We start from the raw sequence: 17539 nt of genomic DNA on the forward strand, positions 1-17539 counted from the left end.
TGTACTTTGACACTGTACCTCATAGATCTACTTCTTCTGCAGTATCGTAGTTCAGCACAGTGTGCTTAGAGGAGACTGCTAACCATCCAGCTCTGTAAACATCCTCTAACAAACACCCACTCCCACAGCCCATCTATAGGACCCAGCCACCAGTGGCCCTGCAATGACTTGGAATAATGCACATACAATTCTTAGCCAATCACGATGCTCATTTCTTAGCCAATCACGATGCCCATTTTGGCACATCCTGAGACTAATCACATACCATGTGGTGGCACACATCATGTTCTGTCTGGTCTTTGTTGACCGATTTATTTCGCAGATGCCCGATAAGTCTTGTATATTTGCTATGTGGGAGGAAGAGCTGCTCTCATTCGTGGATGCTCCAGTGTCATGTCAGCACCAAGGATCAAGCAGTGTAGGAATAGCAGGCAATGCACTCACGTAGATTTTCAGGACCCCACTACAGACTCCAGGAGAGTAGAACACACTCTATGCAGGGTGAGTCTGATCTGACAGGGTGAGTCTGATCTACCATTCTGGAAGACAGGCTTACTGTTCACTGCTTAATGCTGTTAATTGGAGTTCATCTTCTAACTAGCAGGAAATAAACATGGCCTCAGATCATCTCAAAATTCAGACACTTATAACAAGCCTGCTAAATGAATAAATGCTAAATGAAAAAAAACAGTAAAAATAGTTTGGGAAAAGATAATACTCTATGAATAACTATTTGTTGTGTTAGCAAGGTGCTAGCAAAAAGGGGACTGGTTTAAAGTATTTTCTGATTCATGAGCTTGTATAATTATACTGTAGATCAGTTCATAGTAGGAAGGAAAGCTCTAGAGTCCCACAGCATTATTTCAATTAGCTTCAACTTCATCCTTCATCCTTTAACTCACTGTAATAGTGACATTTGTCTCCATCAATAAGACACACCAGGCAAACAAATGTAAATCTTCATTGAAAAAGAGCTCTGTGATTCTCCCATAGACTTTGTCCAATTAAAGTATATAAGTGGCCAATGAATTTCCATAAATCATAAATGATCCATATTCCTTCTTGGTGCTCCCAGCTCAAATCATTTGCATACATATTGTTCCACACCTTCCCGATTTCTCATGCTCGCCGGCGGAGCGGGGATCTTGCGGCGAACGCAATAAAGATGGCCGTGTGGAGCAGCTTGGGGATACGAGCCGCTCTCTGGCTCGCCGCAGCACGGATCTGCGGGCCTCGCTGCAGCAGCACACACCACTGGAACAGTGTTTTGAGAGGACCACACTATCGACCGCCTCCGGTCAGGCGTTCCAGCTGGGATGTCGAATGTCATGGGCATTCACGGTCTGAATGCTGCCTCTGAATGGCAGCTCTGTGTCTCGGTGCTTTCAGTCTGGACCCGGAGTAGCTGCGTGTGTGTGGCGATGGCGCTGGATTCAGCTCGTGTGCCGATCGCTCGGCGCGAGTAGGCGGCTTGGCACCGGCATCTTAAGGCAGCCTAATAACAGTGTGTTTTTTCTGTGAGGAGAAGAGGCAAAAAAAAAAGCTAATGCAGCATATAAGGAGGTGTGACTCAGAAACGTGTGAGACATTGTCGCGCCGATCAGAACTTTGTGGCAGCAAGGACGCTCTGTATTTACAAGCAAGCTGTTAGCAATTAGCCCTGGGTGGAAGCGAAGGGCCTTCCTCAGTTACTGCATTTGCCAGGCCAGAGAATCGAGCAATGGCGGATTGGGCTTTGACAGTGGGAAGGACGGGAGGTGCCACACCATCCCTGCAGTCATAACCTATTGGTTACAGCCCTGGTACAACCACTGGTGACTTCCTTAACCCAGTGGTTGCGCCAATTGATTGCACTTCCTCTATAAATAGCAGCGTCAGGATCAATTCCATTTCAGTTCAACCGGGCCTACTGCCTTCCCAGCAGACATATCCATTTTAAAATAACAAGCATAATTTACAGTTCAGGTGAATGAGTTGTGTCCCCCTTCTCACCATGCAAACCAATATGCAAAAAAAATCATGGCACCATTAGTTATGATCATCCCAGTTTATCTACCAAAAGACCTTATCACTAACACCCACCCAACTGTAGATGGTCTAACATGGGCTACAGTCATGCAGTTTTAACGTAGAGGATGCTTCACTAATGAGTGATGATGTCACTAATGGTGAACCCTTAGTGATGATGTCATTAATGATAAACCCTTGTGATTAAGCTTATTTGTGCTTTAGGTTGCATGTTGACAAACACAAAGTGTCAAGTGTCACAAAGTGTTTTGGCACAGTGTCAAGAAAAAAACAGACATACAAACAAAACACTTCAATGTTTAAATCATAAAAGAAACAGCTCCCCCCCCTCCCCTCTAGGAATTTCATGACAAAACGTTTGAGGGAACTTCATTTTAAATCTTACAAGATTTCTTGCAAGCCACAGGCTGAAACACTTTCTTAATACCACATGATAAAATGTCTGAAAAAATGTCTACCTGAATGAATGGGGGCAAGGATTCATTCACTCCTCCCGTGGCCCTGCTGGAAGCGTGGAGGGGCTGCAGGCGGCCACCTTCCCTGGGCTCCATCGATTGCTGCAGCTCCTCCCCCCACCTCTGGGCGTGGACAATGGCGAAGAGGAGAGGGTCACCCTCAAGCAGGCCTGAAGGTCTGTTGTTTGGTTGTGTGGGCTTTAGGGGGCGCTGTGTTCTGAGGGGGACTGCACAGTGAAAGCTGAGATGGAGCAGAGTGGCACCTTGTGTCTTCTATCGCTGTATGGTCTCACGTAGCATGGCGCTAACCACACACGGCTTCGGTTACAGCTCCCGGAGACAGAGCTGGCCACACTCTGCAAGTGAATAAACAGCACACAACCACCATTGGTCTGCCCACTTCAAAACACCAGACCCATTTAGAGTGCAGTGTAGTCAACCACCTCCCAGACAGTCGATAGACAGTTCACTCTCTTCTAGCTGGCATCCCTCTCTCTCAGTCTCCCCCTTCCCTCTCTGTTTCTCTCTCTGTGTTTCTCCCTTTTCTCTCTCTGTTAGCAGACGGAGAGAAGGTGGGCAGGGGTTTCTGATGCTGACCTGCTCGAGAGAACTGGGCGTCTGGTGCAGAGAGGCTGGGGGGAGGGGCAGCATTCCCACCTCTCCTCCGTCCGAGTGGGCGGCTCTCTCTCTCTCTCTCTTTCTCTCTCTCTCTCTCTCTGTTTGGCTTTCAGATCTGGCACCTCAGCAAAAAGATAAAAAAACCTCTTTCTTTGTTTTTTTCTCTCTTTTGCATTTCCTTAGAGCCAATCTCCTGAATCCTCTCCTTTCTTGCAGTCCTTTAGATGTGCAACATGTAAAACAGTTGATGTGTTGATGTAGCGCAGTTGTGCACCGTTCCAGCACTGCACTGCTGTAGTGTCTAACTGCCTCTGCTTGGCCTTGGGGATGACACTACACTATATTACTGGAAGAACTAGAAATAGCCTATGTGCAATAAAGTCTAAATGCAGGACCCAGTTTATATATATATATATATATATATATATATATATATATATATATATATATATATATATATATATATATATATATATATATATAATATTTATATGATATATATATATATATATATATATATATATATATATATATATATATATATATATATATATATATATATATATATATATATATATATATATATATGTGTGTGTGTGTGTGTGTGTGTGTGTGTGTGTGTGTGTGTGTGTGTGTGTGTTCGTGCGTGCATGTGTTTGTGTGCATCAATATTTTTGGCATTGCTAAGATTGCATGCTCTTTTGGATGATTGTTGATGGTGTCATTTCTGAGAACCACTCGTCTGTGTTAGGAGACACAGCCCCGTGTTCCTGTCACTGCTGGGACAATCTTGGTGTTGACTTTATACGTACTTCTTTTAGTTTGTAGTGTTTTCTCAGCTTTTAATACTACACTTTCGATGCTCACATGCCTTGCAGAAGTTCCGGTATATAACACCTACTAAGTTATGTCCACAAAATCTTACATCCTGGTGCTGAATTGCTTCAGAAGTTCTGCTGCACTCGTCCCGGGTCTTGTCTGATGGGATGGAGTCTTTGAGTAGTTCTCTGCTGGCATTCATTCCTGTCTTTTCCAGCCATTTGTAGGATTGTCTTACATCAGCCACCTCTGCTATCTGCCGGTGGTACATTTTATGGAGGGACTTATCTTGGCTTCAACGTGGCATACAGGGCGATCATGTCCCCTATCTGTCTGAGGCACTCCCTCGTGGGCTCGTCCTCGGGGGCCACTGCTTGAAGGCTTTCGTGGATGTTTTATGTCTCGGCCTGCACGGTGGATCTCACACTGCTGGTCTGGACGTCAGCAGCTTCCTGCGCTTCTCTCGCTCAACTTCGCCTGCCTGGTGGGTGTCTGAGGACTGAGAGTGCAGATATGTGTCCAACTGATCTTATTGCTCCCATTAAACGGGCTCTCGGGGACCTTTGGGGACATTTGGGACCATTGGGGACCTGGCCTGTACGGTTGGATGCTGTTGTCCTCGTTTCTCCTGGTCACTGTGTGATTGGAGAATCCCTGTGTATCTGTAGACATGTGCTGTAGAGATTATATATATATTATAGTTATATATATATATAGTTTTTGGTTTTTATTTTTCCAGGTAACTGCGGTGTACTGTAGTGAGAAATGTGGAGATATTCAAAATAGTACTGAAGTACACAGAGTTTCCAGACAAACATTTTGAACAGAGGTCCCTGCATTCACAGCTGATGAAGAACCTCTGTCCTGTTTCTTTGGAAAATCATATTCCAGTACAATTTTGAATCTCTCTCTCTCTACATATAAATATTTCTCTACATAATTATAATGTATTTAGAGCATATATATTTGATTCATGAGCCTCAGAGATTTACTTAAACTTCTTTATCATAAATAAATGTTGGGAAGATTGTTATTGTATTATGGGGTAATGTTACACTCCCCACTGAACCCCAGCCATTACTACTGCTGTATATCACATTCCGTTTTAAATATCTTAGTAGATCCTCAATGGCATATTAACATAGATCTTAATCAAATGGCATACTTGATTACTGTTGAAAATGATTTACTCACTGATGCTATTACCATGCTCTCTTTCACGTTGTCCTAAAGGCTTAAATGGATTCTAGCTTTTACAACACACCATTAAAGATTAAACGGCATGGACAGAGTGCATTAGACATGACTGACCAATTAGCAAATATGTTTTGGAGTCTCACATTTCCCCCAGGATGGACACCCCTGCTGTCTTCATGTACAACTCATGCAACTTACAAACAAGCCTGTCTCACATCTGCACATGCATGCACACTCTCCCACGCATCTGCACATGCATGCACACTCTCCCACACATCTGCACATGCATGCACACTCTCCCACACATCTGCACATGCATACACACTCTCCCACGCATCTGCACATGCATGCACACTCTCCCACACATCTGCACATGCATGCACACTCTCCCACGCATCTGCATATGCATGCACACTCTCCCACGCATCTGCACATGCATGCACACTCTCCCACACATCTGCACATGCATGCACACTCTCCCACACATCTGCACATGCATGCACACTCTCCCACACATCTGCACATGCATGCACACTCTCCCACACATCTGCACATGCATACACACTCTCCCACGCATCTGCACATGCATACACACTCTCCCACGCATCTGCACCTGCATGCACACTCTCCCACACATCTGCACATGCATGCACACTCTCCCACGCATCTGCACATGCATGCACACTCTCCCACGCATCTGCACATGCATGCACACTCTCCCACACATCTGCACATGCATGCACACTCTCCCACACATCTGCACATGCATGCACACTCTCCCACACATCTGCACATGCATACACACTCTCCCACACATCTGCACATGCATGCACACTCTCCCACGCATCTGCACCTGCATGCACACTCTCCCACACATCTGCACATGCATGCACACTCTTCCACACATCTGCACATGCATGCACATTTTTTCTTAGTTGAATGGGCATGGAGAAAGTGTGTAAGATCACAACCACCCACTGACAGACAGACACACACTCACATATACAAAATTTATTACCACCACCTCACATTGAGTAGTAGACATAGTGTTACTGAATCCACCTGCAGAGGTCGCTCATGTGACCCCAGCTAAATTAGGTTGCCAAAGGTCACCGGAGGTCAGTCAGGGCACATTCCTGACCTGCAGGAGGCGATTTTTTTATTTCTTGTCTTTATTCCTGTTTCATTTCATTCCTGTTTTCATTTCAAAATATGTGTGATGTCTGTGATATATATATATATCATATATATATTCAAATCTATACAATTAATGCCCGTGTGTGTGTGTGTGTGTGTGTGTGTGTGTGTGTGTGTGTGTGTGTGTGTGTGTGTGTGTGTGTGTGTGTGTGTGTGTGTGTGTGTGTGTGTGTGTGTGTGTGTGTGTGTGTGTGTGTGTGTGTGTGTGTGTGTGAGAGTTTGTATCCTCGCATGCTAGATGCTCTGAATCCTTGCTCCAACATGACACTCCTGCTATGCATCTCTGTGATGACCTGTCGACATCAAAGACACAGCGTGTGCAGTTAGCTCTGGTGCAGGGCAGTGTGTCTGAGGGGGCGGGGCAAGTGATCTCACACTGGCTAACCTGCACAGTGGCTTGCCAAGAAAAACTCAGCTAAAAAAAACAATGCATGTTTAAGTCTGAAAAATAACCAGCTCTGCCTAAATGTTTCTTGCTACCACACATAAGAAAAGGATGCGGACGCACCAAAGAGCCTTTGGTGTCAACAGATCTTTAATCATCAGGTGTTTTTACTGTAAAGGTGCTTTAAGTTGACCATGTGTACTGTTTACAGCATTGGATTTTTTGCGTCTGCACCATAACAGACTGCAGCTCAGCTCCTGTGGGATGGGTTCTTGGAATAACCTTGAAGTGTTCTCTGTCCTCCCAGAGATCAGCATGTTGGCCTCATGTAACGTATCCAGGCCAGCCTGAACCACACACACACACACACACACACACACACGCACGCACGCACACACACACATACACAAGAACACACACACATAAACCAAGTACCTGCATTGCTTTGTCATCTATCTGAAATTTTTTAAAACAATAACATTTAAAGATTCCGTGCTTCCTGTTTTCAGACCTGTTTAGTCTGAAGTGAATTCTTATTCAGGCACGAGAGACCTTACATCTCTCTCCATCTTTTTGTATCTATCTGACCCTCACACTCTCTTTCTGTCTATGAGCCTGTCTACCTCTTTCTCTCTTTCGTGAGTGAGAACAGAGCTGGTCAGTTGATGCTTGTTCTGATGGGGAGACATGAGATCATTGAGATGATTGAGACATGAGATCATAGAGTGAATTAAGTAAATGCATAGAAATAAAAGTGGAAGTGAGAAAAGCAGATTCTCTTGTTCTCTTGATAATCTATGTAGGCGCTCTCTCTCTCTCTCTCTCTCTCTCTCCCTTCCCCCCCCCCCCCCCTCTCTCTCTCTCTCTCTCTCTCTGTCTCTGTCTACTTTCTGGTTTTGTCTTCTTGTTCTCCTCCCATGGATCTCAGATATTCTTGACATTTACAAAGGTTGAAAGACAAAGTGGGTTGGTGCCCTGATAAGGGCGAAGATTCCTCTGGCTGATTTTGGAAAGCCCCGTCTAAAGAGCCAGGAGACACCGTAGCACCATAGCATGGGGGAGTTAGAGGGCAAGGGTCAGAGGTCAGCAGGTAGAATCCGACTGGGATACAAGACAAAGCAAAAATGTTGGGCGGCTATACGATTGTGTGAGGTTAAGGTTAGCTTACCAGAGCGTTAACGTTACATATTTTCGTTTTATATGCACATGTGATTCTGGAGTGATCTATGCATGTCATCTTATTGGTTTTACCAAACCAAACAAAAATATACAAAAAAAAAATACATTTGTCTTCTCTAGACAAACGAGTCATAAAGAAATGGGAGAAACAACAATAGAAACCTCTTTAGAGCATACAGCATGAAACCAAATATATCATTTCAAACAGATGGTGTGGATCAGGGGCGGGGTTTGTGCAAGGGCGGAGCTTGCACAGGGATTGAGCATACACAGAGGTGGAGCTTGCTTTTACAGTATGTGCGTGAGAGCAAGACAGCCCAGATACAGGCTGCAAAATATACATACACAGAATTGTAAAGGGAACCTCAGAAAACAAATTCATAAATAGAACAATCACGCAGTTAAAAAATTGTCACTAAAAGGCAACAGCAGTGAGGGTCTATGAATGTTAACGTGTTTACTTCGTTTCATTTTGTGGTTCAACAAAACAATGCAATGACAAGCAGTAGTGCACATGTTTAATGTATCAAACAGGTTCTGACTAACTACACAATCCTCTGCAAATGGTCCGTTTCACCCCAGCAGAGCGCTGGAGTTTCGGGATGAGTACATTCACAGCCGTCTCTACTGGTACCAAGGGAAAGTGGAAATGACAATTATGTAGAACTTATTAAATGTAAAACTATTAGTGATGCTGTGTTCTGGAAGCTTCTCTGCACGGTTGACCATGGGTGGATGGCTGCCATTGAAGCTGAACTATAGGAGTGGATCATCGTACTTGTAAAAAGGAGAGAGAGAGAGAGAGAGAGAGAGAGAGAGAGAGAGAGAGAGAGAGAGAGAGAGAGAGAAGCAAAAAACAACAATAATTGCTCTGATGGAGAATACTATTTTTTTGTCTTAATTTGGTTAACAAGGTTAAGTGAAATCTGCTGACATGGCCCCTGCTGACAGGAGCACCTGGAGAGGTGGAGTGAAGTTACAGCCATATAAATCCACTGCCAGAAAATGGGAAAAAAAACAAAAAACGTCCCAGCAGCCCTCTCTCGCTGGGATTGGCTTGCTGGGCCTCTCCAGTGCCCCGCCCGCTCCACTGCACACTAATATCGCGCGGCAGACACCCAGCGTCTACATGATGGATTTCAGTCTGACTTCCAGGATTATCGTCCAATGAGGAAGTGACTGCGGAGCCAATATTAGCCGAGCATTGTTTTACCCACGAGCAGGTTGCCAAGGAGATGTTACATAATTGGAGCACAGAAGCTGCCCCCAGCTGCCTGGGTGATGGAGAAGACCACGGAGATGCTGCTTGGTTCTGATGAGTGTGGAGATGGAGATGTTGGGCTGTGTTCTTCCCACCATATTCTCCTAACGTGGATGGAAAGGCCTGCATTCTTAACTTGCACTTCTCACGTGGAAAATTCCCATTAATTACATCAAATGCTCTCTCAAGCAAACGTTCAGGAATGATTCTATATTTGTACTTGATGATGGATGTTGATTTGCTGTTTTTTCTCCAAACCATTAATAGCAAAGTGAGTAGTAACGTTGGAGAATAATTGTGGTCTTTCATTGGTGTGTGTGTGTGTGTGTGTGTGTGTGTGTGTTAGGTGCTAATCTGGGAGGCCTGATGGACCTGGAGACTCTGTATGAAGGTGTGCAGCAGAGTGTGAACCAGAGCAGACGAGCCCGGCGTCAGTCACCTGAGCGAAGCTACAGCATCGAGGTGCTTCTGGGCGTGGACGACTCGGTGGTGCAGTTCCATGGGCAGCAGCACGTGGAGAAGTACCTCCTCACGCTCATGAACATTGTGAGTGTCTCCACCTTCATCTCTCTTTCTGGGAGCAGTACATGGCGGCGTGCCTCATCCAGAACAGTCCACTTACACCCCAGACTCTCATTCCTCAGTCTCGCATGTTCACTTTGATCAAGTTACTGAGAAATGTCACAGAAGTTAGTAAATACCATGTCTTTGAAATTAATAACTATATAAAAATTCAGACATTGACGTTTACAAATAAAACATCCTGGAGACATCTTTCCATCATACTGTTGATAATTGTGAGAATTAGATTTTTGAGATTTAGCCTTGAATGCAAACCTATTATGAATATTTATGTATGGTACCTTATAATCATCATTTGAAATGGTACACTATCATAGCTGATAAAATGACAGACGTCAGAATGGTTTAGAGAGTGGAACAGCTGGAATGTTGCTGCATGCAATAGAAATGGAAGTTATTGATATGACGATACATGTAAGTGGTGTTGGATTGTTTTTTGAATAGCTAAGTGAATAAATGTATTTTCACTGGAACACCCATATAAAACAGTAACATGAACACTGTCTTTAAATATATGGTTCATCATTGATGACTCCAAAGGATCACTGTATGTGATGAGGTCAGCTACACACACCATGTAAAGCACCAAAACTATCTGCTCTTTTCTAAACCTGGTTTTATAATCTCAGTAGAGCTGCAGTGTCTAAATGCAGGTCAGGTTTTGCTGCTGTGAAATGCAAATATTTCCTGAGCTTGTGCCGTACGGAGAAACCAAGGTGTATTCTGTTGGTGTGCTGTTTGGACACCCTAATAGAATTTATGATAGGCTGTTGAAGCCCTGTTTAATTAGTAATGTCTATTTAATTCCTGAGCCAATCATAAATTCTGGCTTTTGACACCTTGCACGTGTTGTTTCTGCAGTGCTCCAGAGCTTTTCTCCGATGGGTGATGTAAGCTCTGTGCTTAGGTAAATCTGGCGATAGGAGGTCAGGGGGCTTTGCATCATGTGGACTGAGGTGACAGTAAGCCGAGGGAAATATGGCTCCGAGCAAAAAGCCCGAACGTCGGCTCCTCCCGATCCATCCTTTAATCTCCTCAAATTAAATGTGTCTGGGAAGGTGGAGGAAGAGGGGGAGAGAGAGAGAGAAAGAAAGAGGGAAAGGGAGGCAGCGAGAGATCAAAGACGGGCAGACAGAGAAAGAGTGAGGGAGAGAGAGAAAGAGATGGAGAGAGTGAAAGGGAAAAAAACTGATGCAGAGAGAGATAGAGAGAGAGAGAGAGAATCCCCAGAAAGTGAGAGTAAAGCTCCAAGCAGCCTGGCCTGGTGGTGTGTGATGCAGGAGGAGGTGAAGGCAGATCTGGCGTGGGGCAGGTACAGAGGCCCTCAGTGAGAAGCTGCCGAGCTTTTTAGAGGTGACATGTTTTCTCTGCTCATCAGGTGTTTCCAGCGCCGTACTGCCAGTACTTCCTCCCCGCCGCCCTTTCTGGTCCCGGGCGGCGCCGTGCGGGGAATTCAAAACGCACATTCTGAATAAGTTCCTGAAAAAACACAAGCTGGGAAATATATAAATAATGTTATCTTCTCTCTCTCTCTCTGTCTCTCTCTCGCTCTCTCTCTCTCTCTTTCTCTCTCTCCCACGCACTGAGTTCTTGCCACTTTCTTCTTGAAAGTTTACTTTGCTCATTTTTGGAGCGCAGGGCTCCCTTGCTCTGCACTTAGAAAGAGTGAAAGAGGGAGACAAACAGGAGTGTGATGAGCGTTAGAAGCTCTGCTCTCTTCCACCAGCACTTCCACCCAGCCTCTTCCTTCACAACGCTCTCACTCAGCCATATAAGTACTGGTGTGTGTGTGTGTGTGTGTGTGTGTAGGGTTGTGACAGTTGCTTTTCTGCATATGTTTGATGTGTATGTACCGTGTGCTCTGCTCTCATGGGTGTGTGTGTGTGTGTGTGTGTGTGTGTGTATGTGTGTGTGTGTGTGTGTGTGTGTGTGTGTGTGTGTGTGTGTGTGTGTGTGTGTGTTTGATACTTGGCCCTGTCAGGGGGCACTTGCACAAATACAAATATACATTTTGTACACTGTTTTTAACTTTAAGAAATTTAAAATGAAAATAACGAGTTGAATTTTTGGCATCTTTATTTTGGCCAGACCACTGGAAGCTTTCCGTAGTTCTACACACTAGAAGTTACAGGAAGATTAATGGGCTGACATGGCTGTGTTTCTTTGAAAGCAACAATATGAGACCAACAACTGCAGAGATGTGTACTGAAGTGTTACAAAAGATTTGAATGCTTTAGAGGGAGAGAGTTATAGAGAGAGAAAGTGAGAGAGAGTGAGAGAGCAAAAAAGAAAGAGAGAGAGGGAGAGGGAGTGAAACAGAGAGAGAGCAACAGAGAGAGAAAGAAGGAGGGAGAGAGGGAGGGAGTGAGCATGAGAGAGAGAGAACAGTGTATGGAGGTCATAGTGAGTTTGTCCTGGACTATATAAGAAGGTACTTAGATGTTTAAACAAAATCTGCTTTTTTAAATATAAACTGATTTCTCCTCCTGCAAATTCAGAAGTACTTTGCTTGCACAGATGATGAAGGACCTCTGGCCGAAATGTCCTGTTTCTCTGAAAACTGTGTGAAAATTCTCTATAATCTTGAATCATTCTTTCTGTGTGTATGTATCTCTTTCTCTTCACTCTTTCTCTCTCTCCACTCTCTCTCTCTCTCCCTCCTAGATGTATGTATGTATATATGTATGTATGCATGCATGTACAAGAGAGAGAGACTGCAATGGAGTGTAAAGTTTACAGAGACAGAATGTTTCAGACGGATGTCCCTCATCGACTCTAGAGCAAAGTGCTTCTGAAGTTCTACAAGGTGGATCTAGTTCATATTTTTAAAAAAGCAGTTTAAAACATAACATTCATTCCATGGGCTTATAAAGTTCAGAGAGTGTAGTTCTTTGAGTTTCCTAACTTCATTGCTGCCATAGCAACTGGCAAAGCAAACAGTTATGTTAACACAATGTCCATTAGTATAAAAATGCCTTTGCCACTGTAAATGACAATTCCTTAATTTTGATGATCTGATTACATCCCTTGCAAAGGAATACTGTTACTTGTCCTCCCAGAGATCAGATTACTGCTGCAGTACTACTGTATAAGGAAGAATGTGTGATAACAATGTACACATTGCACATATAGAGCGGTTGTAGGCTACAGTGCAACAGATAAAATCTGAATGGTCATTTTTCTCACTCTTGATGAACATGACTTCGATATTTTTGACTCGTCTGTAGAAGATTATTGGAAGATCCATAAAAAGAGATACAGTCTCTGTATCATCCTGACGTGTTTAAGTGTAATATTAGTTTATTTGTAATATGATGAGTGAGCACCACTGCATACTGTGTCATTTATCGTTTTTTTGCAGCTGCTAAGACACACAAGTCGTACTTATAGCACAATTTTGGAAACCACTAACCTATGCAGCCTATTTGATGACCTGGTGCACTAAACCTTAAACACATTCTCTACCTTACACTCATTTAGAAATTTTAAAACATACTTTTTGTAAAACATTACAGTAAACACAGTTTTTACATAAGACACAACATTAAAAACTGAAAACCATGTGTTTACTTTGGAAAACACTGCCAGGCAACAAATACTTTTTACAAATCTTTAGACATCAGAGCCTAATCCCTGTAAAGAGGCCACAAGTTGGAAATCTTTGTTGCACATCAATGGAGTCCAGTACTAGAGATAATGATGAAGAGGACAAGAATGAGGAAGAGGACAAGCAATCATAGCAGATGAGATCTTATGTAAAGAATTGTGTTTAATGTTTTGTGTGTTTTAGAATTTCTAAATTAGTGTAAGGCAGATAATGTGCTTAAGGTTAAGTGCACCAGGTGAACAGATAGGCTGCATTGGTTAGTGGTTTCCAAAATTGTGCTATAAGTGCGACTTATGTGTCTTAGCAGCTGCAAAAAACTTTTTGGGTGTTAGCAGCTGCAAAAAAACTAATATTCTAGCATCATTTGTATTTTCAAGTTCTCTGTTTTTGTCATGTGTTTATCATTCGTTATGTCCTCTGGATCACTTCACATTGGCTCCATGACCCTGGACTGTCTTAACAACCCGGATGTTGGATTTGCCCTTAATGATTTTTGCTATTATCAGCGAATGCATCTCACTCATGATTGCTCCACATTACACATATAAACGCATATGTTTTGTATGTAGTAGTTGTATTTCTACTACGGAGTTATGGAGCATTTTAGCAATTGCTGTAAATGTTTGCTATAATCTGTGAAGTTTCTGACTTTCTGTGTGTGTGTTTGTGAAGCATGGCACTGGAGACATTTGTGAAGTAATTTTTTTTGGGTGTCAGCAATTAAGCGATTAGGGTTTTACTTTTTAAAGCTTTATTCAGTATATCAGATTTACACCAAGCTGATTGTCACTAAACAGCATGGAGGATTCTAGAAATAGATAAATTACCAATTCTGATTGGTCATTTGTCATAATTGGAGTTGGGAGTGCTTTAAATTGGAAGTGCACATGTGGCTGCATTTAAGGGCCTACCTTTAATAAATAAATATATAAAAATAAAATATTATGTAATAAATCTATCAGGGGATGTTTATAATAAAGATTTACACATCTCTTCAGTGATAAAACTGTCGATCTGGACAGCAATAAAACCACCACAGGAAAGGTGAGTCCCTAATGGGTTGTATTTCTACGAACTTTGATAGTTTTATTATGATGTAACTTTAAAAGACAATTAAAAACAATTCAATCAGTATGTGTTAATTTATTTACATTTAGGCACAGATATTTTAGAAACTGGTGGTGATATAGGATATAGGTCATGAACTTAATGATATTGTGTCCAGGTAAATGTAACCCTGTGTGGATAGGGCTTTCACCGCCATCTCGGAGTTCTTCTTTTTACTCTCCTGTAGCGACTATTCAGGCTCCTGAGTGTCCTACATGGCTCTTCTCAAAATAAAATGCTAGTGGATTTCCCTGCTACCCTTAAAAACAAACAGGTACTCATATGTTCAGGCGACACATGGCACATGGCCCAAACAGGGGTTGCTTCTGTACCGCTAAAGCTTTTTCACCACTGAGGGCCAGAAGTGTGGTTACAGCACACACTTGCGTTCATGTAGCTTACATGTTAGCGCTAGCAGCCCTAGCAGCCCTAGCGTGCTGGATAACGGCTTCCCTGGCCGTTGCACTCAACACTAATTGTGGGAGCTCAGGGTCTGTGTTATTAATTGTTTCCTTCTATATTACTCACTGCTCTGGAGTAAGCAAGGTGTGAGGGGAGAGGCCATTATGTAATCAGCTCAATGTAGACACGTTGTTCTGGCTCTGAAATGTCAGACAGGTAATAACAGTCCAAAATGTCAGGTGAAAATGGCAGAGATTGAGTAATGAGGCAAAGCAGTCTCTGCCCACCTGGCCATGTTGGACAGCTGCAGCAGATCCACTGCATGGAGGGGAGGAGGGACAGAGGGACAGAGAGATGGACAGACATGGACAGAGAGGTGGAGAGACATAAGGATACAGGGATGAAAGATTGGAGGGACGGAGACGGAGAGGTCAAGAGTGTTGGGAAGGAGCTGGTCTAGTGTGTTTCCTCTTTAGTGACACACCCTTTGTAAGCAAACATGTTTGTGGGCTTTGCACAATTGCCATTTTAATGGAAACCCTGTGTCATATAATATCAACACCACACAGGCAAAACCTGCTAACTTTAAATGGACAGTTAGATGATAAATCTGACACAGCTCTCTTTGTCCTGCGTCATCTTGTGGGCAAAAATGAAATTCTGTGTGTGTTCCAACAACCCATTAGGTGACTCGTGTTCTTTTCTGGTGAAAGGTGGAAGTCTAGAAGAACGAGAGAGGTCTGGAGCAGACCAACACATCTTCAGCTGGTGTGCAGGCAAACATTTCAACACTACTGTGTCTTCAAAAGTGGACAGAGACGAGGCATTATAAACAGGCGACATAAGAGAAGTGCGCAAATATCATTGGATACTGGTTCATGAGTCATTGGATGGGAGTTGCCGTAGTCTCAGTCCAAAGGTCGTGCCCCAACACCCTTCATTCTTTTGTCTTTTTCAACCACATTTCTCAGCCTCCCCCCTCATCCTCACCCCGTGCCCCCAACCTGCCCCTACTGCATTATTAATGAGATATTAATGAGATATTAATGAGATATTAATGACTTTCCGACTTGCCAACCTCTAGGTCTCCATTAGTTACCTGTAGGCTGTTGAGCAGCTGATGAAACTCAGAGCTCCTGAACAAGGCCAGCAAGCAGGGCAGCACTAATGAGAACTGCACTTTCACAGTCATTAACACACACACACACACACACACACACACACACACACACACACATACACACAGCGAGAGAGAAAAAGAGATGGGCTGGGGCTAGATCCCTGCATAGAAGGCAGAGGGAAAATAAATCTTACGATCACTTCCTTTCACAGTGGTGAGAAATATTTGCAATATTTTATGTAAATGCTTTATGTAATTTTTAATTATAGGTCTCGTTAATGCACAGAAATGAGTGTGTGTGGTAAAAGACAAAGCAGGACTATTTGAAGTAGCAGAAAGGTTTGACTAGGTGTCTACTGGAGAATGAGCAGGTTGGGACAGAGGTCGCCCTCCAATCACTGTGATTCATATAGCACAGAGCAGGGGAGAAGCCCCTCCTACTTACTGATCATGAACATTAACTTCAGGCAATGTCACACTCAATCACATGTAACCATGTGTAGGGTCAATTTGATCATCAAAGCTACTTTGAATCATTGTGTAGGTTTTAGATGACTGAGATCCACACACTGCACCTACAGGCATTTTCTGCTGTTGCTTTGTTACCGCATAGCATATAGACGTCACTTCATTGACAGTGGAAACGTTAGCATTATCTGTCTCCTGAAACGGAAGACATCTGAACGTCCACTCTAGCTTTGGACATCCACTCTGTTCATTGTGTCATTGTGTGTTTTGACTCCTGCAACAACATCAACGCCACCTCCTCTCACCTCCTCCCACCCCTTCTCATCTCCTCTCACCTCCTCTCACCTGCTCTCACCTCTTCTCACCTCCTCTCACCTGCTCTCACCTCTTCTCACCTCCTCTCACCTCCTTTCACCTGCTCTCACCTCTTTTCACCTCCTCTCACCTGCTCTCACCTCTTCTCACCTGCTCTCACCTCTTCTCACCTCCTCTCACCTCTTCTCACCTCCTTTCACCTGCTCTCACCTCTTTTCACCTCCTCTTACCTGCTCTCACCTCTTCTCATCTCCTCTCACCTCTTCTCACCTGCTCTCACCTCCTCTCACCTCCTCTCACCTCCTTTCACCTGCTCTCACCTCTTTTCACCTCCTCTCACCTGCTCTCACCTCTTCTCACCTCCTCTTACCTGCTCTCACCTCTTCTCATCTCCTCTCACCTCTTCTCACCTGCTCTCACCTCCTCTCACCTGCTCTCACCTCCTCTCACCTGCTCTCACCTCTTCTCACCTCCTCTCACCTCTTCTCGCCTCCTCTCACCTCCTCTCACCTCCTCTCACCTGCTCTCACCTCTTTTCACCTCCTCTCACCTGCTCTCACCTCCTCTCACCTGCTCTCACCTCTTCTCACCTCCTCTCACCTCTTCTCACCTGCTCTCACCTCCTCTTACCTGCTCTCACCTCTTCTCACCTCTTCTCACCTCCTCTCACCTCCTCTCACCTCTTCTCGCCTCCTCTCACCTCCTCTCCCTGCGTAAAGGAGCAGGAGGTGCAGTCAGCTCTGACCCAGGAGGCCCTGGTCTGCCTCTCTCTGTTCGGTTCCATCACCACAAGCACTTG

General features: G+C 43.9%; 1 protein-coding gene across 2 annotated transcripts in view; it reads left to right on the top strand.

Annotated features, from left to right (window-relative positions):
* LOC143527071 (A disintegrin and metalloproteinase with thrombospondin motifs 2) overlaps positions 1-17539 on the top strand; it is a 118945-nt gene that overhangs the window by 78514 nt on the left and 22892 nt on the right. For both annotated transcript variants that reach the window (XM_077021991.1, XM_077021990.1), the window contains exon 4: positions 9486-9685. In XM_077021991.1, coding sequence (XP_076878106.1) covers positions 9486-9685 — 200 coding nt within the window. The remainder of the gene's footprint in view (positions 1-9485; positions 9686-17539) is intronic.

Source organism: Brachyhypopomus gauderio, chromosome 11, assembly GCF_052324685.1.
Source record: "Brachyhypopomus gauderio isolate BG-103 chromosome 11, BGAUD_0.2, whole genome shotgun sequence".
In the NCBI taxonomy this organism is placed as follows: domain Eukaryota; kingdom Metazoa; phylum Chordata; class Actinopteri; order Gymnotiformes; family Hypopomidae; genus Brachyhypopomus; species Brachyhypopomus gauderio.